Source organism: Anser anser, assembly GCF_964211835.1.
Source record: "Anser anser genome assembly, chromosome: 3".
In the NCBI taxonomy this organism is placed as follows: domain Eukaryota; kingdom Metazoa; phylum Chordata; class Aves; order Anseriformes; family Anatidae; genus Anser; species Anser anser.
This window is the reverse complement of record NC_139722.1, coordinates 31,942,953-31,958,343: the sequence shown is the minus strand read 5'-3', so window position 1 is coordinate 31,958,343 and position 15,391 is coordinate 31,942,953. Positions and strand designations below refer to the sequence as shown.

The 15,391-nt window shown below is 54.9% G+C and overlaps 1 protein-coding gene across 3 annotated transcripts; it reads left to right on the top strand.

Annotated features, from left to right (window-relative positions):
* Nucleotides 1-698: 698 nt before the first annotated feature.
* Nucleotides 699-11,334, top strand: LOC310897580 (uncharacterized protein). Of its 3 annotated transcripts, none has more exons than XR_014582397.1 (5): nucleotides 699-1,506; nucleotides 1,856-2,136; nucleotides 2,443-5,570; nucleotides 5,877-9,004; nucleotides 9,311-11,334. XR_014582397.1 is itself a non-coding variant. In XM_083831363.1 (5 exons), the coding sequence occupies exons 3-4, from the start codon at nucleotides 7,961-7,963 to the stop codon at nucleotides 8,958-8,960; spliced, it is 651 nt and encodes a 216-aa protein (XP_083687489.1). In that variant the 5' UTR covers nucleotides 699-2,136; nucleotides 2,443-5,570; nucleotides 5,877-7,960; the 3' UTR covers nucleotides 8,961-9,004; nucleotides 9,311-11,334. The 3 variants fall into 3 exon arrangements, 1 of the variants encoding a protein (XP_083687489.1); XR_014582398.1 differs by having other exon boundaries at nucleotides 699-2,136; nucleotides 2,443-4,940; nucleotides 5,290-5,570; XM_083831363.1 differs by having other exon boundaries at nucleotides 699-2,136; nucleotides 5,877-8,374; nucleotides 8,724-9,004.
* The last annotated feature ends 4,057 nt before the right edge of the window (nucleotides 11,335-15,391 follow it).

The window sequence follows — 15,391 nt, the reverse complement described above, 5'->3', positions numbered from 1 at the left end:
GCCTGGCTTGTATCAGGAATAGCGTAGCCAGCAGTACCAGGGAGGTGGTTGTTCCTTGTATTCATCTGTGGTGAGGCCGCACCTCGAGTGCTGTGTTCAGCTGTGGGCCCCTCACTACAAGAAGGACATGGAGGCCCTGGAGCGTGTCCAGAGAATGGCTACGAAGCTGGTGAAGGGCCTGGGACACAAGTCCTGCGAGGAGCAGCTGAGGGAACTGGGGTTGTTTAGCCTGGAGAAGAGGAGGCTCAGGGGAGACCTCATTGCTCTCTACGGCTACCTGAAAGGAAGCTGTGGGGAGCTGGGGGTTGGCCTCTTCTGGCAGGTAACTAGTGATAAGACTAAAGGGAATGGCCTCAAGTTGCGCCAGGGGAGGTTCAGGTTGGAAATGAGGAGACATTTCTTCTCAGAAAGAGCAGTCAGGCATTGAACGGGTTGCCTAGGGGGGTGGTGGCGTCACCATCCCTCTGGGGGTTTTTAAGGAAAGGCTGGACATGGTGCTTAGGGACGTGATTTAGTGGGTGATATTGGTCATGTGGGGGTGGTTGGGGCAGATCATCTTGGAGGTGTTTTCCAACCTTAATGATTCCATGATTTTATCCAACCAACAGCCATTTTGGGGCTTTCCTCTTGATGGGGGCTTCCACTTTGCCCCCAAGAGGGGTTTTGAGGAGAACCATGCCACAGCTGCCTAGCTTGGATGTGGCTCTGGCCACGGCTCCTGGCCGTCACTGAGAAATCCAGGGCACAGTCCCAAACAAACATGGGGGGGGCTCAAGCCCACCTCTCTGCTGGTCAGACAGTTCTCCTGTGAGGACTGCAGCGGCAGCAGCAGGCTTCGAAGACCGCCTGCCCGCGTCCTCCCCAGCCTCGCCGCGGCCTTTGTTGCCTGCCGGTCTCCCGGCGACAGGCTCTGTGAGCTCACACAGGGCCGGGCATAAGAGCAGGCTGCGGCTGGGCACCGCTGCTAGTGCTGGTGGTCACTGCTGCTAGAGCTGTTGGTCACTGCTGCTAGTGCTGGTGGTCACTGCCGGAGCTCTGCTCAGCGTGACAGCCATCTCCAGTGTTGTTTTGTGTTCATCAGGAGAGAGCAGGATGAAGTTCGACCTGGCTCTCCTCCTGGCCATGGCTCTGGCCGTGGCTGTGTTCCGTGCCTGTGGCCTTGGCCTCTGCGGCCACCGCCGCTGGGAAAGGGTCAGGGTCAGCAGGAGCCTTGGCATCAAGCACCTGGTCTCCAACTGGCCCTGCAGCCTCGGCCTTTCCAGCTGCCCCAGCCGGATCCGGCTCAGGCTGAACACCATGGTCCCTTCAGAGGGCCCACAGCAAAGTCCCGTCGGCACCGAGCGCCAGCCCTCCGAGCTGCCCTACCCCCTGGGCCACTACTGGGAATACCTTGCCCAGGGCAGGAGCGTCTGGCTGCCGTGCAATAACCGGGACGCCATCTGCCTCCTCGGCGTGGGGCTGCTTGCCCTCAGCCTCTGGAGAAGTGTGAAGAGATACAGCAGGCAGGTGAGTGGTGGAGGCGCAGTGTGCAGGAAAGGGCCAGCCTGTGGCGAGCGGACCACAAGGACCTTGGCCGCGAAGGCTTCCCAGGAAAGAACAAAACCCAGCAGGCATAAAGAAGCCTTAGCAGGCCCCGAGAGGCCCTCTGCCTCTTCCCCAGCCGCACGGCTGACAGCCGCTGGGAGCCCCAAGCATGGGCCAGGGCCTGCCGGTGCTGTTGTGAGGCCCCGTGACTGCCCGGAGCAGTGCTGTGAGGCTGGACGCTCCAGAGGAAGCCGAGCCCAGCAGGACAATTCTCCACCTCGCGAGCCCTCAGCCATGCCCTTCACTGTGCTGCTTCTCTTTTTGCTTCCAGGGAACGGTCCGGTGGGCCTCAGCTTCCATGGGGACAGACCACCGGGGAAAGGACGCTCTGGGTGATTGTGCCTCGCTCTGCCGGATGGAGGCCAATGCTGCTGTCGTGGTGAGGTGCCTGAAGCGCCTCTACCAGCTCCGCCTGCAGGAGCTTGGGCTCCCACTGCCCAGGAAGAAGGCACAAAACAAGTGCAAGAAAAGAACGGTCCCCTTGCATACCCTCCGCAAATTCATCTAGAGCGTGCATGCCGTGTGCCGGTGACAGGAAAGGCAGTGCGGCGAGTGAGTGCTGCTGTCCATGGGTTTGGGGAGGCTGATGCTCCAGGAGAAGGGGGGAGAGGAGCTAGGAACCCATGGCTGTGGGTTGCCCCGCAGTAGCCCATGACCCAGGAGAAGGGGCCCATGTCCCTGTGAGATGGCAGTGGCCAGGGAATGCCCATGACCTGTTGGGTTAGCCCTTGGACTTAGGACCTCCAAGGCCCGTGCGAGGGTAGGCATCGGCCCGGGAAAAGGGGCAGGTGGAAGGAAGTGCCTGGCTAATAATTCTGGCACAGCATTTTCACCCATCTGACAGTCAATTCTCTTCAGATTGACAGCGAGCCGGTGAGGCAGGACACACCTCAGCCCTCCGAAGGCTCCTGCGGTGAAGGCACCTCCCCTGACAACTGGATGCCAACATCACCTTGAACACCTCCTCCCTGCACGGGCACCACTGACAATGCCAGCTGTCCCCTGGTGGGCTGCCCGTGCCCTGCCAGCACAACAGCCAGCGGGGACTCGGCATTCATCTCATGAGGACCTCCGAGGAGAAGTTCCCTTCTCCATCCTCCCAGAGGCACCGCTGGGACTGCTGGCATCCCAAAGGACATGGCTCTGCTTTGTTGCTCCACAGAGGACAGCAGGAGCATGCGTGTGCAGCAGAGCTGGCTGGGGGACTCCTGAACATCTCTGTTGGTAGCAGACCACATCTCCCAGCTGAATAAAGATCATCCATACAGGAACTTGTGTCCTTTTGGTACCAAGGGGCTTGGGGCAGCAGCCACACGGGAGGCAGTGGGGCAGGTGAGGGCTGCTGCATGTGGGTTTTAGAGAACACACCTGCAGAGGAATGAGGGAGCTGGGCTGGGAGAGGAGAGCTGTGAGGTGCCGCCCAGGCGCCTATGCCCCAGGAAGAGAGACCACATCCTGGCAGGGTGCCCGTGTCCCACTGAGGTTTCCTTGGGGGTGCCCATGGCCCTGGGAGGTGGCAGTGGCTGGTGAGTGCCCAGGACCCTGTGAGTCATGTCCCTGGGGGACTAATTCCAGACTAACTCCACTCCTGCTTCACTTACATTTGAAGGCTCTGCATAGGGACCTGGAAAGTTTGGATCAATGGCAGAGGCCAAGGGGATGAGGTTCAACATGGCCAAGGGCCCGGTCCTGCGCTTTGGCCACAACAACCCCATGCAGCGCTACAGGCTTGGGGCAGAGTGACTCGAAAGCTGTGCAGAGGAAAAGTATCGGGGGGGCTGTGGGGGGTCGATGCTCACCTGAACGTGAGCTGGCAGTGTGCCTAGGTGACCAGAAAGACCACCAGCATGCCTGGCTTGTATCAGGAATAGCGTAGCCAGCAGTACCAGGGAGGTGGTTGTTCCTTGTATTCATCTGTGGTGAGGCCGCACCTCGAGTGCTGTGTTCAGCTGTGGGCCCCTCACTACAAGAAGGACATGGAGGCCCTGGAGCGTGTCCAGAGAATGGCTACGAAGCTGGTGAAGGGCCTGGGACACAAGTCCTGCGAGGAGCAGCTGAGGGAACTGGGGTTGTTTAGCCTGGAGAAGAGGAGGCTCAGGGGAGACCTCATTGCTCTCTACGGCTACCTGAAAGGAAGCTGTGGGGAGCTGGGGGTTGGCCTCTTCTGGCAGGTAACTAGTGATAAGACTAAAGGGAATGGCCTCAAGTTGCGCCAGGGGAGGTTCAGGTTGGAAATGAGGAGACATTTCTTCTCAGAAAGAGCAGTCAGGCATTGGAACGGGTTGCCTAGGGGGGTGGTGGCGTCACCATCCCTCTGGGGGTTTTTAAGGAAAGGCTGGACATGGTGCTTAGGGACGTGATTTAGTGGGTGATATTGGTCATGTGGGGGTGGTTGGGGCAGATCATCTTGGAGGTGTTTTCCAACCTTAATGATTCCATGATTTTATCCAACCAACAGCCATTTTGGGGCTTTCCTCTTGATGGGGGCTTCCACTTTGCCCCCAAGAGGGGTTTTGAGGAGAACCATGCCACGGCTGCCTAGCTTGGATGTGGCTCTGGCCACGGCTCCTGGCCGTCACTGAGAAATCCAGGGCACAGTCCCAAACAAACATGGGGGGGGCTCAAGCCCACCTCTCTGCTGGTCAGACAGTTCTCCTGTGAGGACTGCAGCGGCAGCAGCAGGCTTCGAAGACCGCCTGCCCGCGTCCTCCCCAGCCTCGCCGCGGCCTTTGTTGCCTGCCGGTCTCCCGGCGACAGGCTCTGTGAGCTCACACAGGGCCGGGCATAAGAGCAGGCTGCGGCTGGGCACCGCTGCTAGTGCTGGTGGTCACTGCTGCTAGAGCTGTTGGTCACTGCTGCTAGTGCTGGTGGTCACTGCCGGAGCTCTGCTCAGCGTGACAGCCATCTCCAGTGTTGTTTTGTGTTCATCAGGAGAGAGCAGGATGAAGTTCGACCTGGCTCTCCTCCTGGCCATGGCTCTGGCCGTGGCTGTGTTCCGTGCCTGTGGCCTTGGCCTCTGCGGCCACCGCCGCTGGGAAAGGGTCAGGGTCAGCAGGAGCCTTGGCATCAAGCACCTGGTCTCCAACTGGCCCTGCAGCCTCGGCCTTTCCAGCTGCCCCAGCCGGATCCGGCTCAGGCTGAACACCATGGTCCCTTCAGAGGGCCCACAGCAAAGTCCCGTCGGCACCGAGCGCCAGCCCTCCGAGCTGCCCTACCCCCTGGGCCACTACTGGGAATACCTTGCCCAGGGCAGGAGCGTCTGGCTGCCGTGCAATAACCGGGACGCCATCTGCCTCCTCGGCGTGGGGCTGCTTGCCCTCAGCCTCTGGAGAAGTGTGAAGAGATACAGCAGGCAGGTGAGTGGTGGAGGCGCAGTGTGCAGGAAAGGGCCAGCCTGTGGCGAGCGGACCACAAGGACCTTGGCCGCGAAGGCTTCCCAGGAAAGAACAAAACCCAGCAGGCATAAAGAAGCCTTAGCAGGCCCCGAGAGGCCCTCTGCCTCTTCCCCAGCCGCACGGCTGACAGCCGCTGGGAGCCCCAAGCATGGGCCAGGGCCTGCCGGTGCTGTTGTGAGGCCCCGTGACTGCCCGGAGCAGTGCTGTGAGGCTGGACGCTCCAGAGGAAGCCGAGCCCAGCAGGACAATTCTCCACCTCGCGAGCCCTCAGCCATGCCCTTCACTGTGCTGCTTCTCTTTTTGCTTCCAGGGAACGGTCCGGTGGGCCTCAGCTTCCATGGGGACAGACCACCGGGGAAAGGACGCTCTGGGTGATTGTGCCTCGCTCTGCCGGATGGAGGCCAATGCTGCTGTCGTGGTGAGGTGCCTGAAGCGCCTCTACCAGCTCCGCCTGCAGGAGCTTGGGCTCCCACTGCCCAGGAAGAAGGCACAAAACAAGTGCAAGAAAAGAACGGTCCCCTTGCATACCCTCCGCAAATTCATCTAGAGCGTGCATGCCGTGTGCCGGTGACAGGAAAGGCAGTGCGGCGAGTGAGTGCTGCTGTCCATGGGTTTGGGGAGGCTGATGCTCCAGGAGAAGGGGGGAGAGGAGCTAGGAACCCATGGCTGTGGGTTGCCCCGCAGTAGCCCATGACCCAGGAGAAGGGGCCCATGTCCCTGTGAGATGGCAGTGGCCAGGGAATGCCCATGACCTGTTGGGTTAGCCCTTGGACTTAGGACCTCCAAGGCCCGTGCGAGGGTAGGCATCGGCCCGGGAAAAGGGGCAGGTGGAAGGAAGTGCCTGGCTAATAATTCTGGCACAGCATTTTCACCCATCTGACAGTCAATTCTCTTCAGATTGACAGCGAGCCGGTGAGGCAGGACACACCTCAGCCCTCCGAAGGCTCCTGCGGTGAAGGCACCTCCCCTGACAACTGGATGCCAACATCACCTTGAACACCTCCTCCCTGCACGGGCACCACTGACAATGCCAGCTGTCCCCTGGTGGGCTGCCCGTGCCCTGCCAGCACAACAGCCAGCGGGGACTCGGCATTCATCTCATGAGGACCTCCGAGGAGAAGTTCCCTTCTCCATCCTCCCAGAGGCACCGCTGGGACTGCTGGCATCCCAAAGGACATGGCTCTGCTTTGTTGCTCCACAGAGGACAGCAGGAGCATGCGTGTGCAGCAGAGCTGGCTGGGGGACTCCTGAACATCTCTGTTGGTAGCAGACCACATCTCCCAGCTGAATAAAGATCATCCATACAGGAACTTGTGTCCTTTTGGTACCAAGGGGCTTGGGGCAGCAGCCACACGGGAGGCAGTGGGGCAGGTGAGGGCTGCTGCATGTGGGTTTTAGAGAACACACCTGCAGAGGAATGAGGGAGCTGGGCTGGGAGAGGAGAGCTGTGAGGTGCCGCCCAGGCGCCTATGCCCCAGGAAGAGAGACCACATCCTGGCAGGGTGCCCGTGTCCCACTGAGGTTTCCTTGGGGGTGCCCATGGCCCTGGGAGGTGGCAGTGGCTGGTGAGTGCCCAGGACCCTGTGAGTCATGTCCCTGGGGGACTAATTCCAGACTAACTCCACTCCTGCTTCACTTACATTTGAAGGCTCTGCATAGGGACCTGGAAAGTTTGGATCAATGGCAGAGGCCAAGGGGATGAGGTTCAACATGGCCAAGGGCCCGGTCCTGCGCTTTGGCCACAACAACCCCATGCAGCGCTACAGGCTTGGGGCAGAGTGACTCGAAAGCTGTGCAGAGGAAAAGTATCGGGGGGGCTGTGGGGGGTCGATGCTCACCTGAACGTGAGCTGGCAGTGTGCCTAGGTGACCAGAAAGACCACCAGCATGCCTGGCTTGTATCAGGAATAGCGTAGCCAGCAGTACCAGGGAGGTGGTTGTTCCTTGTATTCATCTGTGGTGAGGCCGCACCTCGAGTGCTGTGTTCAGCTGTGGGCCCCTCACTACAAGAAGGACATGGAGGCCCTGGAGCGTGTCCAGAGAATGGCTACGAAGCTGGTGAAGGGCCTGGGACACAAGTCCTGCGAGGAGCAGCTGAGGGAACTGGGGTTGTTTAGCCTGGAGAAGAGGAGGCTCAGGGGAGACCTCATTGCTCTCTACGGCTACCTGAAAGGAAGCTGTGGGGAGCTGGGGGTTGGCCTCTTCTGGCAGGTAACTAGTGATAAGACTAAAGGGAATGGCCTCAAGTTGCGCCAGGGGAGGTTCAGGTTGGAAATGAGGAGACATTTCTTCTCAGAAAGAGCAGTCAGGCATTGGAACGGGTTGCCTAGGGGGGTGGTGGCGTCACCATCCCTCTGGGGGTTTTTAAGGAAAGGCTGGACATGGTGCTTAGGGACGTGATTTAGTGGGTGATATTGGTCATGTGGGGGTGGTTGGGGCAGATCATCTTGGAGGTGTTTTCCAACCTTAATGATTCCATGATTTTATCCAACCAACAGCCATTTTGGGGCTTTCCTCTTGATGGGGGCTTCCACTTTGCCCCCAAGAGGGGTTTTGAGGAGAACCATGCCACGGCTGCCTAGCTTGGATGTGGCTCTGGCCACGGCTCCTGGCCGTCACTGAGAAATCCAGGGCACAGTCCCAAACAAACATGGGGGGGGCTCAAGCCCACCTCTCTGCTGGTCAGACAGTTCTCCTGTGAGGACTGCAGCGGCAGCAGCAGGCTTCGAAGACCGCCTGCCCGCGTCCTCCCCAGCCTCGCCGCGGCCTTTGTTGCCTGCCGGTCTCCCGGCGACAGGCTCTGTGAGCTCACACAGGGCCGGGCATAAGAGCAGGCTGCGGCTGGGCACCGCTGCTAGTGCTGGTGGTCACTGCTGCTAGAGCTGTTGGTCACTGCTGCTAGTGCTGGTGGTCACTGCCGGAGCTCTGCTCAGCGTGACAGCCATCTCCAGTGTTGTTTTGTGTTCATCAGGAGAGAGCAGGATGAAGTTCGACCTGGCTCTCCTCCTGGCCATGGCTCTGGCCGTGGCTGTGTTCCGTGCCTGTGGCCTTGGCCTCTGCGGCCACCGCCGCTGGGAAAGGGTCAGGGTCAGCAGGAGCCTTGGCATCAAGCACCTGGTCTCCAACTGGCCCTGCAGCCTCGGCCTTTCCAGCTGCCCCAGCCGGATCCGGCTCAGGCTGAACACCATGGTCCCTTCAGAGGGCCCACAGCAAAGTCCCGTCGGCACCGAGCGCCAGCCCTCCGAGCTGCCCTACCCCCTGGGCCACTACTGGGAATACCTTGCCCAGGGCAGGAGCGTCTGGCTGCCGTGCAATAACCGGGACGCCATCTGCCTCCTCGGCGTGGGGCTGCTTGCCCTCAGCCTCTGGAGAAGTGTGAAGAGATACAGCAGGCAGGTGAGTGGTGGAGGCGCAGTGTGCAGGAAAGGGCCAGCCTGTGGCGAGCGGACCACAAGGACCTTGGCCGCGAAGGCTTCCCAGGAAAGAACAAAACCCAGCAGGCATAAAGAAGCCTTAGCAGGCCCCGAGAGGCCCTCTGCCTCTTCCCCAGCCGCACGGCTGACAGCCGCTGGGAGCCCCAAGCATGGGCCAGGGCCTGCCGGTGCTGTTGTGAGGCCCCGTGACTGCCCGGAGCAGTGCTGTGAGGCTGGACGCTCCAGAGGAAGCCGAGCCCAGCAGGACAATTCTCCACCTCGCGAGCCCTCAGCCATGCCCTTCACTGTGCTGCTTCTCTTTTTGCTTCCAGGGAACGGTCCGGTGGGCCTCAGCTTCCATGGGGACAGACCACCGGGGAAAGGACGCTCTGGGTGATTGTGCCTCGCTCTGCCGGATGGAGGCCAATGCTGCTGTCGTGGTGAGGTGCCTGAAGCGCCTCTACCAGCTCCGCCTGCAGGAGCTTGGGCTCCCACTGCCCAGGAAGAAGGCACAAAACAAGTGCAAGAAAAGAACGGTCCCCTTGCATACCCTCCGCAAATTCATCTAGAGCGTGCATGCCGTGTGCCGGTGACAGGAAAGGCAGTGCGGCGAGTGAGTGCTGCTGTCCATGGGTTTGGGGAGGCTGATGCTCCAGGAGAAGGGGGGAGAGGAGCTAGGAACCCATGGCTGTGGGTTGCCCCGCAGTAGCCCATGACCCAGGAGAAGGGGCCCATGTCCCTGTGAGATGGCAGTGGCCAGGGAATGCCCATGACCTGTTGGGTTAGCCCTTGGACTTAGGACCTCCAAGGCCCGTGCGAGGGTAGGCATCGGCCCGGGAAAAGGGGCAGGTGGAAGGAAGTGCCTGGCTAATAATTCTGGCACAGCATTTTCACCCATCTGACAGTCAATTCTCTTCAGATTGACAGCGAGCCGGTGAGGCAGGACACACCTCAGCCCTCCGAAGGCTCCTGCGGTGAAGGCACCTCCCCTGACAACTGGATGCCAACATCACCTTGAACACCTCCTCCCTGCACGGGCACCACTGACAATGCCAGCTGTCCCCTGGTGGGCTGCCCGTGCCCTGCCAGCACAACAGCCAGCGGGGACTCGGCATTCATCTCATGAGGACCTCCGAGGAGAAGTTCCCTTCTCCATCCTCCCAGAGGCACCGCTGGGACTGCTGGCATCCCAAAGGACATGGCTCTGCTTTGTTGCTCCACAGAGGACAGCAGGAGCATGCGTGTGCAGCAGAGCTGGCTGGGGGACTCCTGAACATCTCTGTTGGTAGCAGACCACATCTCCCAGCTGAATAAAGATCATCCATACAGGAACTTGTGTCCTTTTGGTACCAAGGGGCTTGGGGCAGCAGCCACACGGGAGGCAGTGGGGCAGGTGAGGGCTGCTGCATGTGGGTTTTAGAGAACACACCTGCAGAGGAATGAGGGAGCTGGGCTGGGAGAGGAGAGCTGTGAGGTGCCGCCCAGGCGCCTATGCCCCAGGAAGAGAGACCACATCCTGGCAGGGTGCCCGTGTCCCACTGAGGTTTCCTTGGGGGTGCCCATGGCCCTGGGAGGTGGCAGTGGCTGGTGAGTGCCCAGGACCCTGTGAGTCATGTCCCTGGGGGACTAATTCCAGACTAACTCCACTCCTGCTTCACTTACATTTGAAGGCTCTGCATAGGGACCTGGAAAGTTTGGATCAATGGCAGAGGCCAAGGGGATGAGGTTCAACATGGCCAAGGGCCCGGTCCTGCGCTTTGGCCACAACAACCCCATGCAGCGCTACAGGCTTGGGGCAGAGTGACTCGAAAGCTGTGCAGAGGAAAAGTATCGGGGGGGCTGTGGGGGGTCGATGCTCACCTGAACGTGAGCTGGCAGTGTGCCTAGGTGACCAGAAAGACCACCAGCATGCCTGGCTTGTATCAGGAATAGCGTAGCCAGCAGTACCAGGGAGGTGGTTGTTCCTTGTATTCATCTGTGGTGAGGCCGCACCTCGAGTGCTGTGTTCAGCTGTGGGCCCCTCACTACAAGAAGGACATGGAGGCCCTGGAGCGTGTCCAGAGAATGGCTACGAAGCTGGTGAAGGGCCTGGGACACAAGTCCTGCGAGGAGCAGCTGAGGGAACTGGGGTTGTTTAGCCTGGAGAAGAGGAGGCTCAGGGGAGACCTTATTGCTTTCTACAGCTACCTGAAAGGAAGGTGTGGGGAGCTGGGGGTTGGCCTCTTCTCACAGGTAACTAGTGATAGGGCTAGAGGGAATGGCCTCAAGTTGTGCTGGGGAGGTTTATATTGGAAATGAGGAGACATTTTTTCTCAGAAAGAGCAGTCAGGCATTGGGACGGGTTGCCCAGGGAGGTGGTGGTGTCACCGTCCCTGGGGGTGTTTGAGGAAAGGTTGGACGTGGTGCTTAGGGACATGGTTCAGTGGGTGACCTTGGTGGTAGGGGGATGGTTGGACCAGATGATCTTGGATGTCTTTTCCAATCTTAATGATGCTGCTGCTGTGAAATGAGCACCGTCACCAACTGACTTCTGGGCTCTGCATCATTTGAAGGATGCCTTTCTCGGGTTATTTCTGCACATCCTAAAGCACCCACCGGCTCAGGTGTTCTGAAAAAATGCTGTAAAGATAACTCTGCTTATGGGACAGGGATAGGTTGATGTTGACAAATGGAATAATTTCAGAATCTGTGAAATTCTTGTTCTCCTTGGCTAGAAATAGATGGCTCTGTATGACTATGAATTCTGTAAGAAGTTTAGCTTTATAGAATCACAGAATCATTAAACACCCCCAGGGACGGTGACTCCACCACCTCCCTGGGCAGCCTGTCCCAATGCCTGACTGCTCTTTCTGAGAAGAAATGTCTCCTCATTTCCAACCTGCAACTTGCCTACCTTGCAAACAGTTTTGGTGAGGATGTTGAGATGCCATAATCTAATGCTTAGTTCACAGAGTGCGGATGAAACACGGAGAGTGATAGATTTTTCTTATCTTTTTTTTTTCTTTGTAGCTGTGACCACACTCACTGCATTGACATTAATGGAGCCGCTAATTAAGATCTTGCAGCTTCAATATGTGCAATTGATGAAATGCTACAATGTCCTTTATGTGCAGATTGCATGGAAGAGCAGATCAAATCTAAATTGAAATAGATAATGTTTTATTGCCTTGGGGTAATTGTGCATAGCATGCAGCCCTTGAAATTAGACGTGACAAAACTGGTTGTCTCTGGTGCCACTCAGAGCGGGTGTGAGTCAGAGGGTACAGGTTTGTGAGGAGCGACCAGACAGATCTGCTCCTTGCTGAGTAGTCATGTTCGTGTCTGGATGTCTGTCGGGCTGGTTCCTCAGGGCCTGGCCCTTCTGACGACCATCATAGTGCCTCTGGCTCCAGAAAAGGCCTGTCCTGGGGGTGTTCAGCACCTGCTTTGCACTTGGAACATCACCCTTCTCTTGCTGAAGTTTGCAAGCCCTCTGAAAGTTTGAACAAGTATCCCAACCGAGGGAGACTTGGCGATACTAAACCCTGGGAGAGGAACTCTGTTGCTAACGCAGATCTCTTTTCTGTTTCTTCTAGCGGCAAACCTTATTCTGCCAATGTGTGCTGACCTATACCTTACCCGATGTTTGTTTTGTACGTATGTCAGCCTGAACACTCCTCAGTGGGGCTTTGTTGCCCTCTAGCTCAGAGAATTGCTTAGAGCTGTGGGAGTTCAGAGCACACTGTGCGTGTCTCAGGGTAGGGAGGGAGCACGACCAAAACTGAGGACAAAAGAAAGCGAATGGAAAATATCTGGTAAGATTTTTCTATGAACTGCTGAGCTCTTCCAAGTGGGGGAGGAAAAGGATTAAAAGTGAGGAGTTTTAAAGACAAATTGAAGTTGATGTTTGAACTGTCAGTCCAGGAAACTCCAGCGACAAACTGAATGGAAAGTTCCCCGGTGAAGCCCACAAAGAATCTTCAAAGACAAATCTGAATGGAGAACAGCAAGGATTTACATCTTTGTGTACAGGAACCGAGTAATTACTGGCAGCCGGAAAAGAAACTCCAGATTCTTGGCAGTAAAAAGGAAGTGGTCCGGCTCAGAGACTTGGGCTAAGTAGTTTTTAGGTCTTTGAGGAGCAAATCTGATGTTTTGGATACATACAATAGAACAAATTTGTGGAAATGCTGAGGTGGGAAATGAAATGTATTGGTTAGGGCTTGAAAATATGTATACCAATATTTGGTTTCTTTGAGTACATTTTCAGGCTGGAATGATATCTGAAAATACCTCAAATGCGTTACTTACAGCAAGTAAGCTAATGGCCTACAGAGGAATGTACAAGTTCCCACTTCACATCGTGGTTTTGTCAAACGATTTTAAAGCAAGGTTTATTTTGATTATTTTAACAAAAATGCAATTTCTGTTTTTCATTTCAATCTAAAATGAGAGGAACTGTACTGTAATCATCACCTGTAATACAGTGTGAGCAGTTTGAAAAATAGATTTGGATTTTAGGTGCATGAAAGTTTACAGTGGTTCCTTGGTTGCCATGGGAGTTTATTATTATTATTATTATTATTATTATTATTATTATTATTATTATTATTATTATTAGGTTGGTTTTGTGTTTTTTTTTTTTTTTTTTTTTTTTTGCTTCTTTGGACTTCTCAGCAGCATTGTTATGGTTCATCATGACATCTTTTTGATCTATTTGATATTGCTGGCCTTGTCTCAGGCAGCATTAGGCTGGTTTTATGCCCCTCCTTCCCTCTCTAATCTGTATTTGTGTCTAGCAAAGGGAGGCCTCTCCTATGGGAAAAAAAGGAGGAAATAAGAATCTCGCTTTGGTCCATTTGAGTCAGGAGTCCCATGGCATGCAAAGATTTCTCATGAGGCCTTCACAGGCTTTTTAGTATTGCTGTTTTAACATTGTTTTCTAGTTCTGCAGGGATGTGAGACTGAGTCATGGGTTGTGTGATCTGAGGTTTATGAAGAGCAAAATCCTGGTAGAGCAGGTGTTATAGGCTAGACCTGCGTGTCCTTGAAGCACTCCCCTCCTGCTGTTTCCCCCTCCTGAACTTTGAAGAAACAATTTAAGTGTCTGGTTCCATTTCACTTCAAGTTACCTTGAAAGAACAATGAATGTGTATGAACATCACCAGCAGGACTGGTTCACCTGCCTTAGCTATCTAGCGTGGTATTTAAGGGCTGAATTTGGACCGAGACACCAAAAGATACATGCAGGGGAAGGAAGCTTCGTTTTTCTTCAAGCAGGAACCACTGGCTTTTTTGTTAGCTGGCTTCTAGGACCTACCTATACATGACCTGGTTCTGGAAAATGTGTGTAAATATAACAGGAGTTTCCAAAAGTAATTTGATTTTGATTTTTTTTATTGTATTTTAAATTCACAACCTGTTTTAATAATAACGTACAGGGCTTAGGCATAGACAAGTACCTGACAGTTTGTTGAAAATAAAACCCTTTTGTGGAAATATTCTCTACTTGAATGGGCTTCTGATAACTGTGCTTGCATCCAGACTGTGACTTGTGCATGGACAGTGGGGGGCAAATCTGCAGCACAGGTGCTGGAACTCAGCTGGAATATGGGAGACTGAAATGAATCTCTTTGATCCACCTGGTTCCAGAATGAAAGCAATTCTTGAAATCTTGACATCTTCTACAAAACCAGAAAAATCCCAACCTGCGTGTGCTGCCCACTCCCTCTAACTTCCCGTGTTCTGACCAATTTCATTCCATTGCTTGTATATGGAAATGATGTTAGCTTTATAATCTGAAGACCTTAACGTGCACCCTGCTTGAGAGTCTATTTTCCTAATTAAACCTGTTTCTCATTTCTTAAGTATAGAAGCATCCAGTTATGCTTTGGATACACTTTTCTTGTGGGAAAGGAAGTGGTGAAAAAAAAGAGAAGAGTAGGTCTTGTGCAGAAAAGAAAGTAGACGAGAACTTTTCAGAGAGCCAAAAGGACCAATGTAATGCCTGCTGATGCTGTCGGTCCTATGGAGATCAACATTCAAGAGACAGGGCTATTCCGTTCTGTGGTTGTGTATTGCATTTTTTCTGCAGCTCCGGCTCCAAGGAGCTTGTCTGACCCCAACAGTGGGAAATTGGTGCCAACCCTCAGCTGATCTGTCTTCCACATCTTGGATTTTGTTGTCAAGGGACTAAACAGCTCAAAGAAATAAGGTGAAGAAGAAGGTGTCTGTCCAGGAAGGGGCTGAAGTTGGTATGGCTGCCAGCAACTAGAAATGAGCTCATGGAAAGACTTAGCAGAAGCAATCTGAGGACGGCTTGACTAGAGAGAAGTCTTGGGAGAAGAAGAGAAGCCCAAACCTGGGTAAGGACAGAGCTTACTGGTTACTGTAATGTCCCAGCATCTGATTTCATAGGAGAGGAGACAGCATGAAATCCTGCACAAGAGGACTCAAAAGGGAAAAGGTGGACAATGTGCATATATATATAATCAAAAGGCAGCAAAATATAAGACCTTTTTAGGAGAAAGGACTTGCTAGACCTTTCACTTGACACAGGTCTGGATCCAGCCAGCGCAGAGAAAACTTGTAATTGTCTGGAAAGTACCATCTACACCTATTCTAAGTCCTTTTGTGTGGACTCCCCCCTTGATGAAGCACTAATCCTCCCACACTGGTCCAGTGACAACCAGCTATTGATCGCTTTTGAGAGTGCCAGGTCATCTGCCAAGAACATGGTTGTATCATGTTGTTCTGGACCCTGCACCATCAAAGGCAGATGCTGGGGACAGCAAAGAATAACAGCCTGATTAGCCTGAGAGTTAATGTGTCACAACGTCTCTCCTTGGGGATCCTGAACAACAAGCAAAAAAACAGCCAGGGCTCCACGTATGTGTTGCTCAAACCACCTGCATCAAATCAAGCTATTCTCAGAATTCTTGTCTTCTAACAAAAACAATTTGGAAGGCTTGCTTTGCACGTGATCCTTCTTCGGAGCAATGTTTCTGGGACAGCTCTGCAA

Bases quoted from the DNA above. Each gene is read 5' to 3' on its own strand.
- LOC310897580 (XM_083831363.1), top strand. From the start codon at position 7,961: ATGAAGTTCGACCTGGCTCTCCTCCTGGCCATGGCTCTGGCCGTGGCT. The intron at 8,375-8,723 runs GTGAGTGGTGGA...TTTTGCTTCCAG, and splicing joins TGAAGAGATACAGCAGGCAG to GGAACGGTCCGGTGGGCCTC.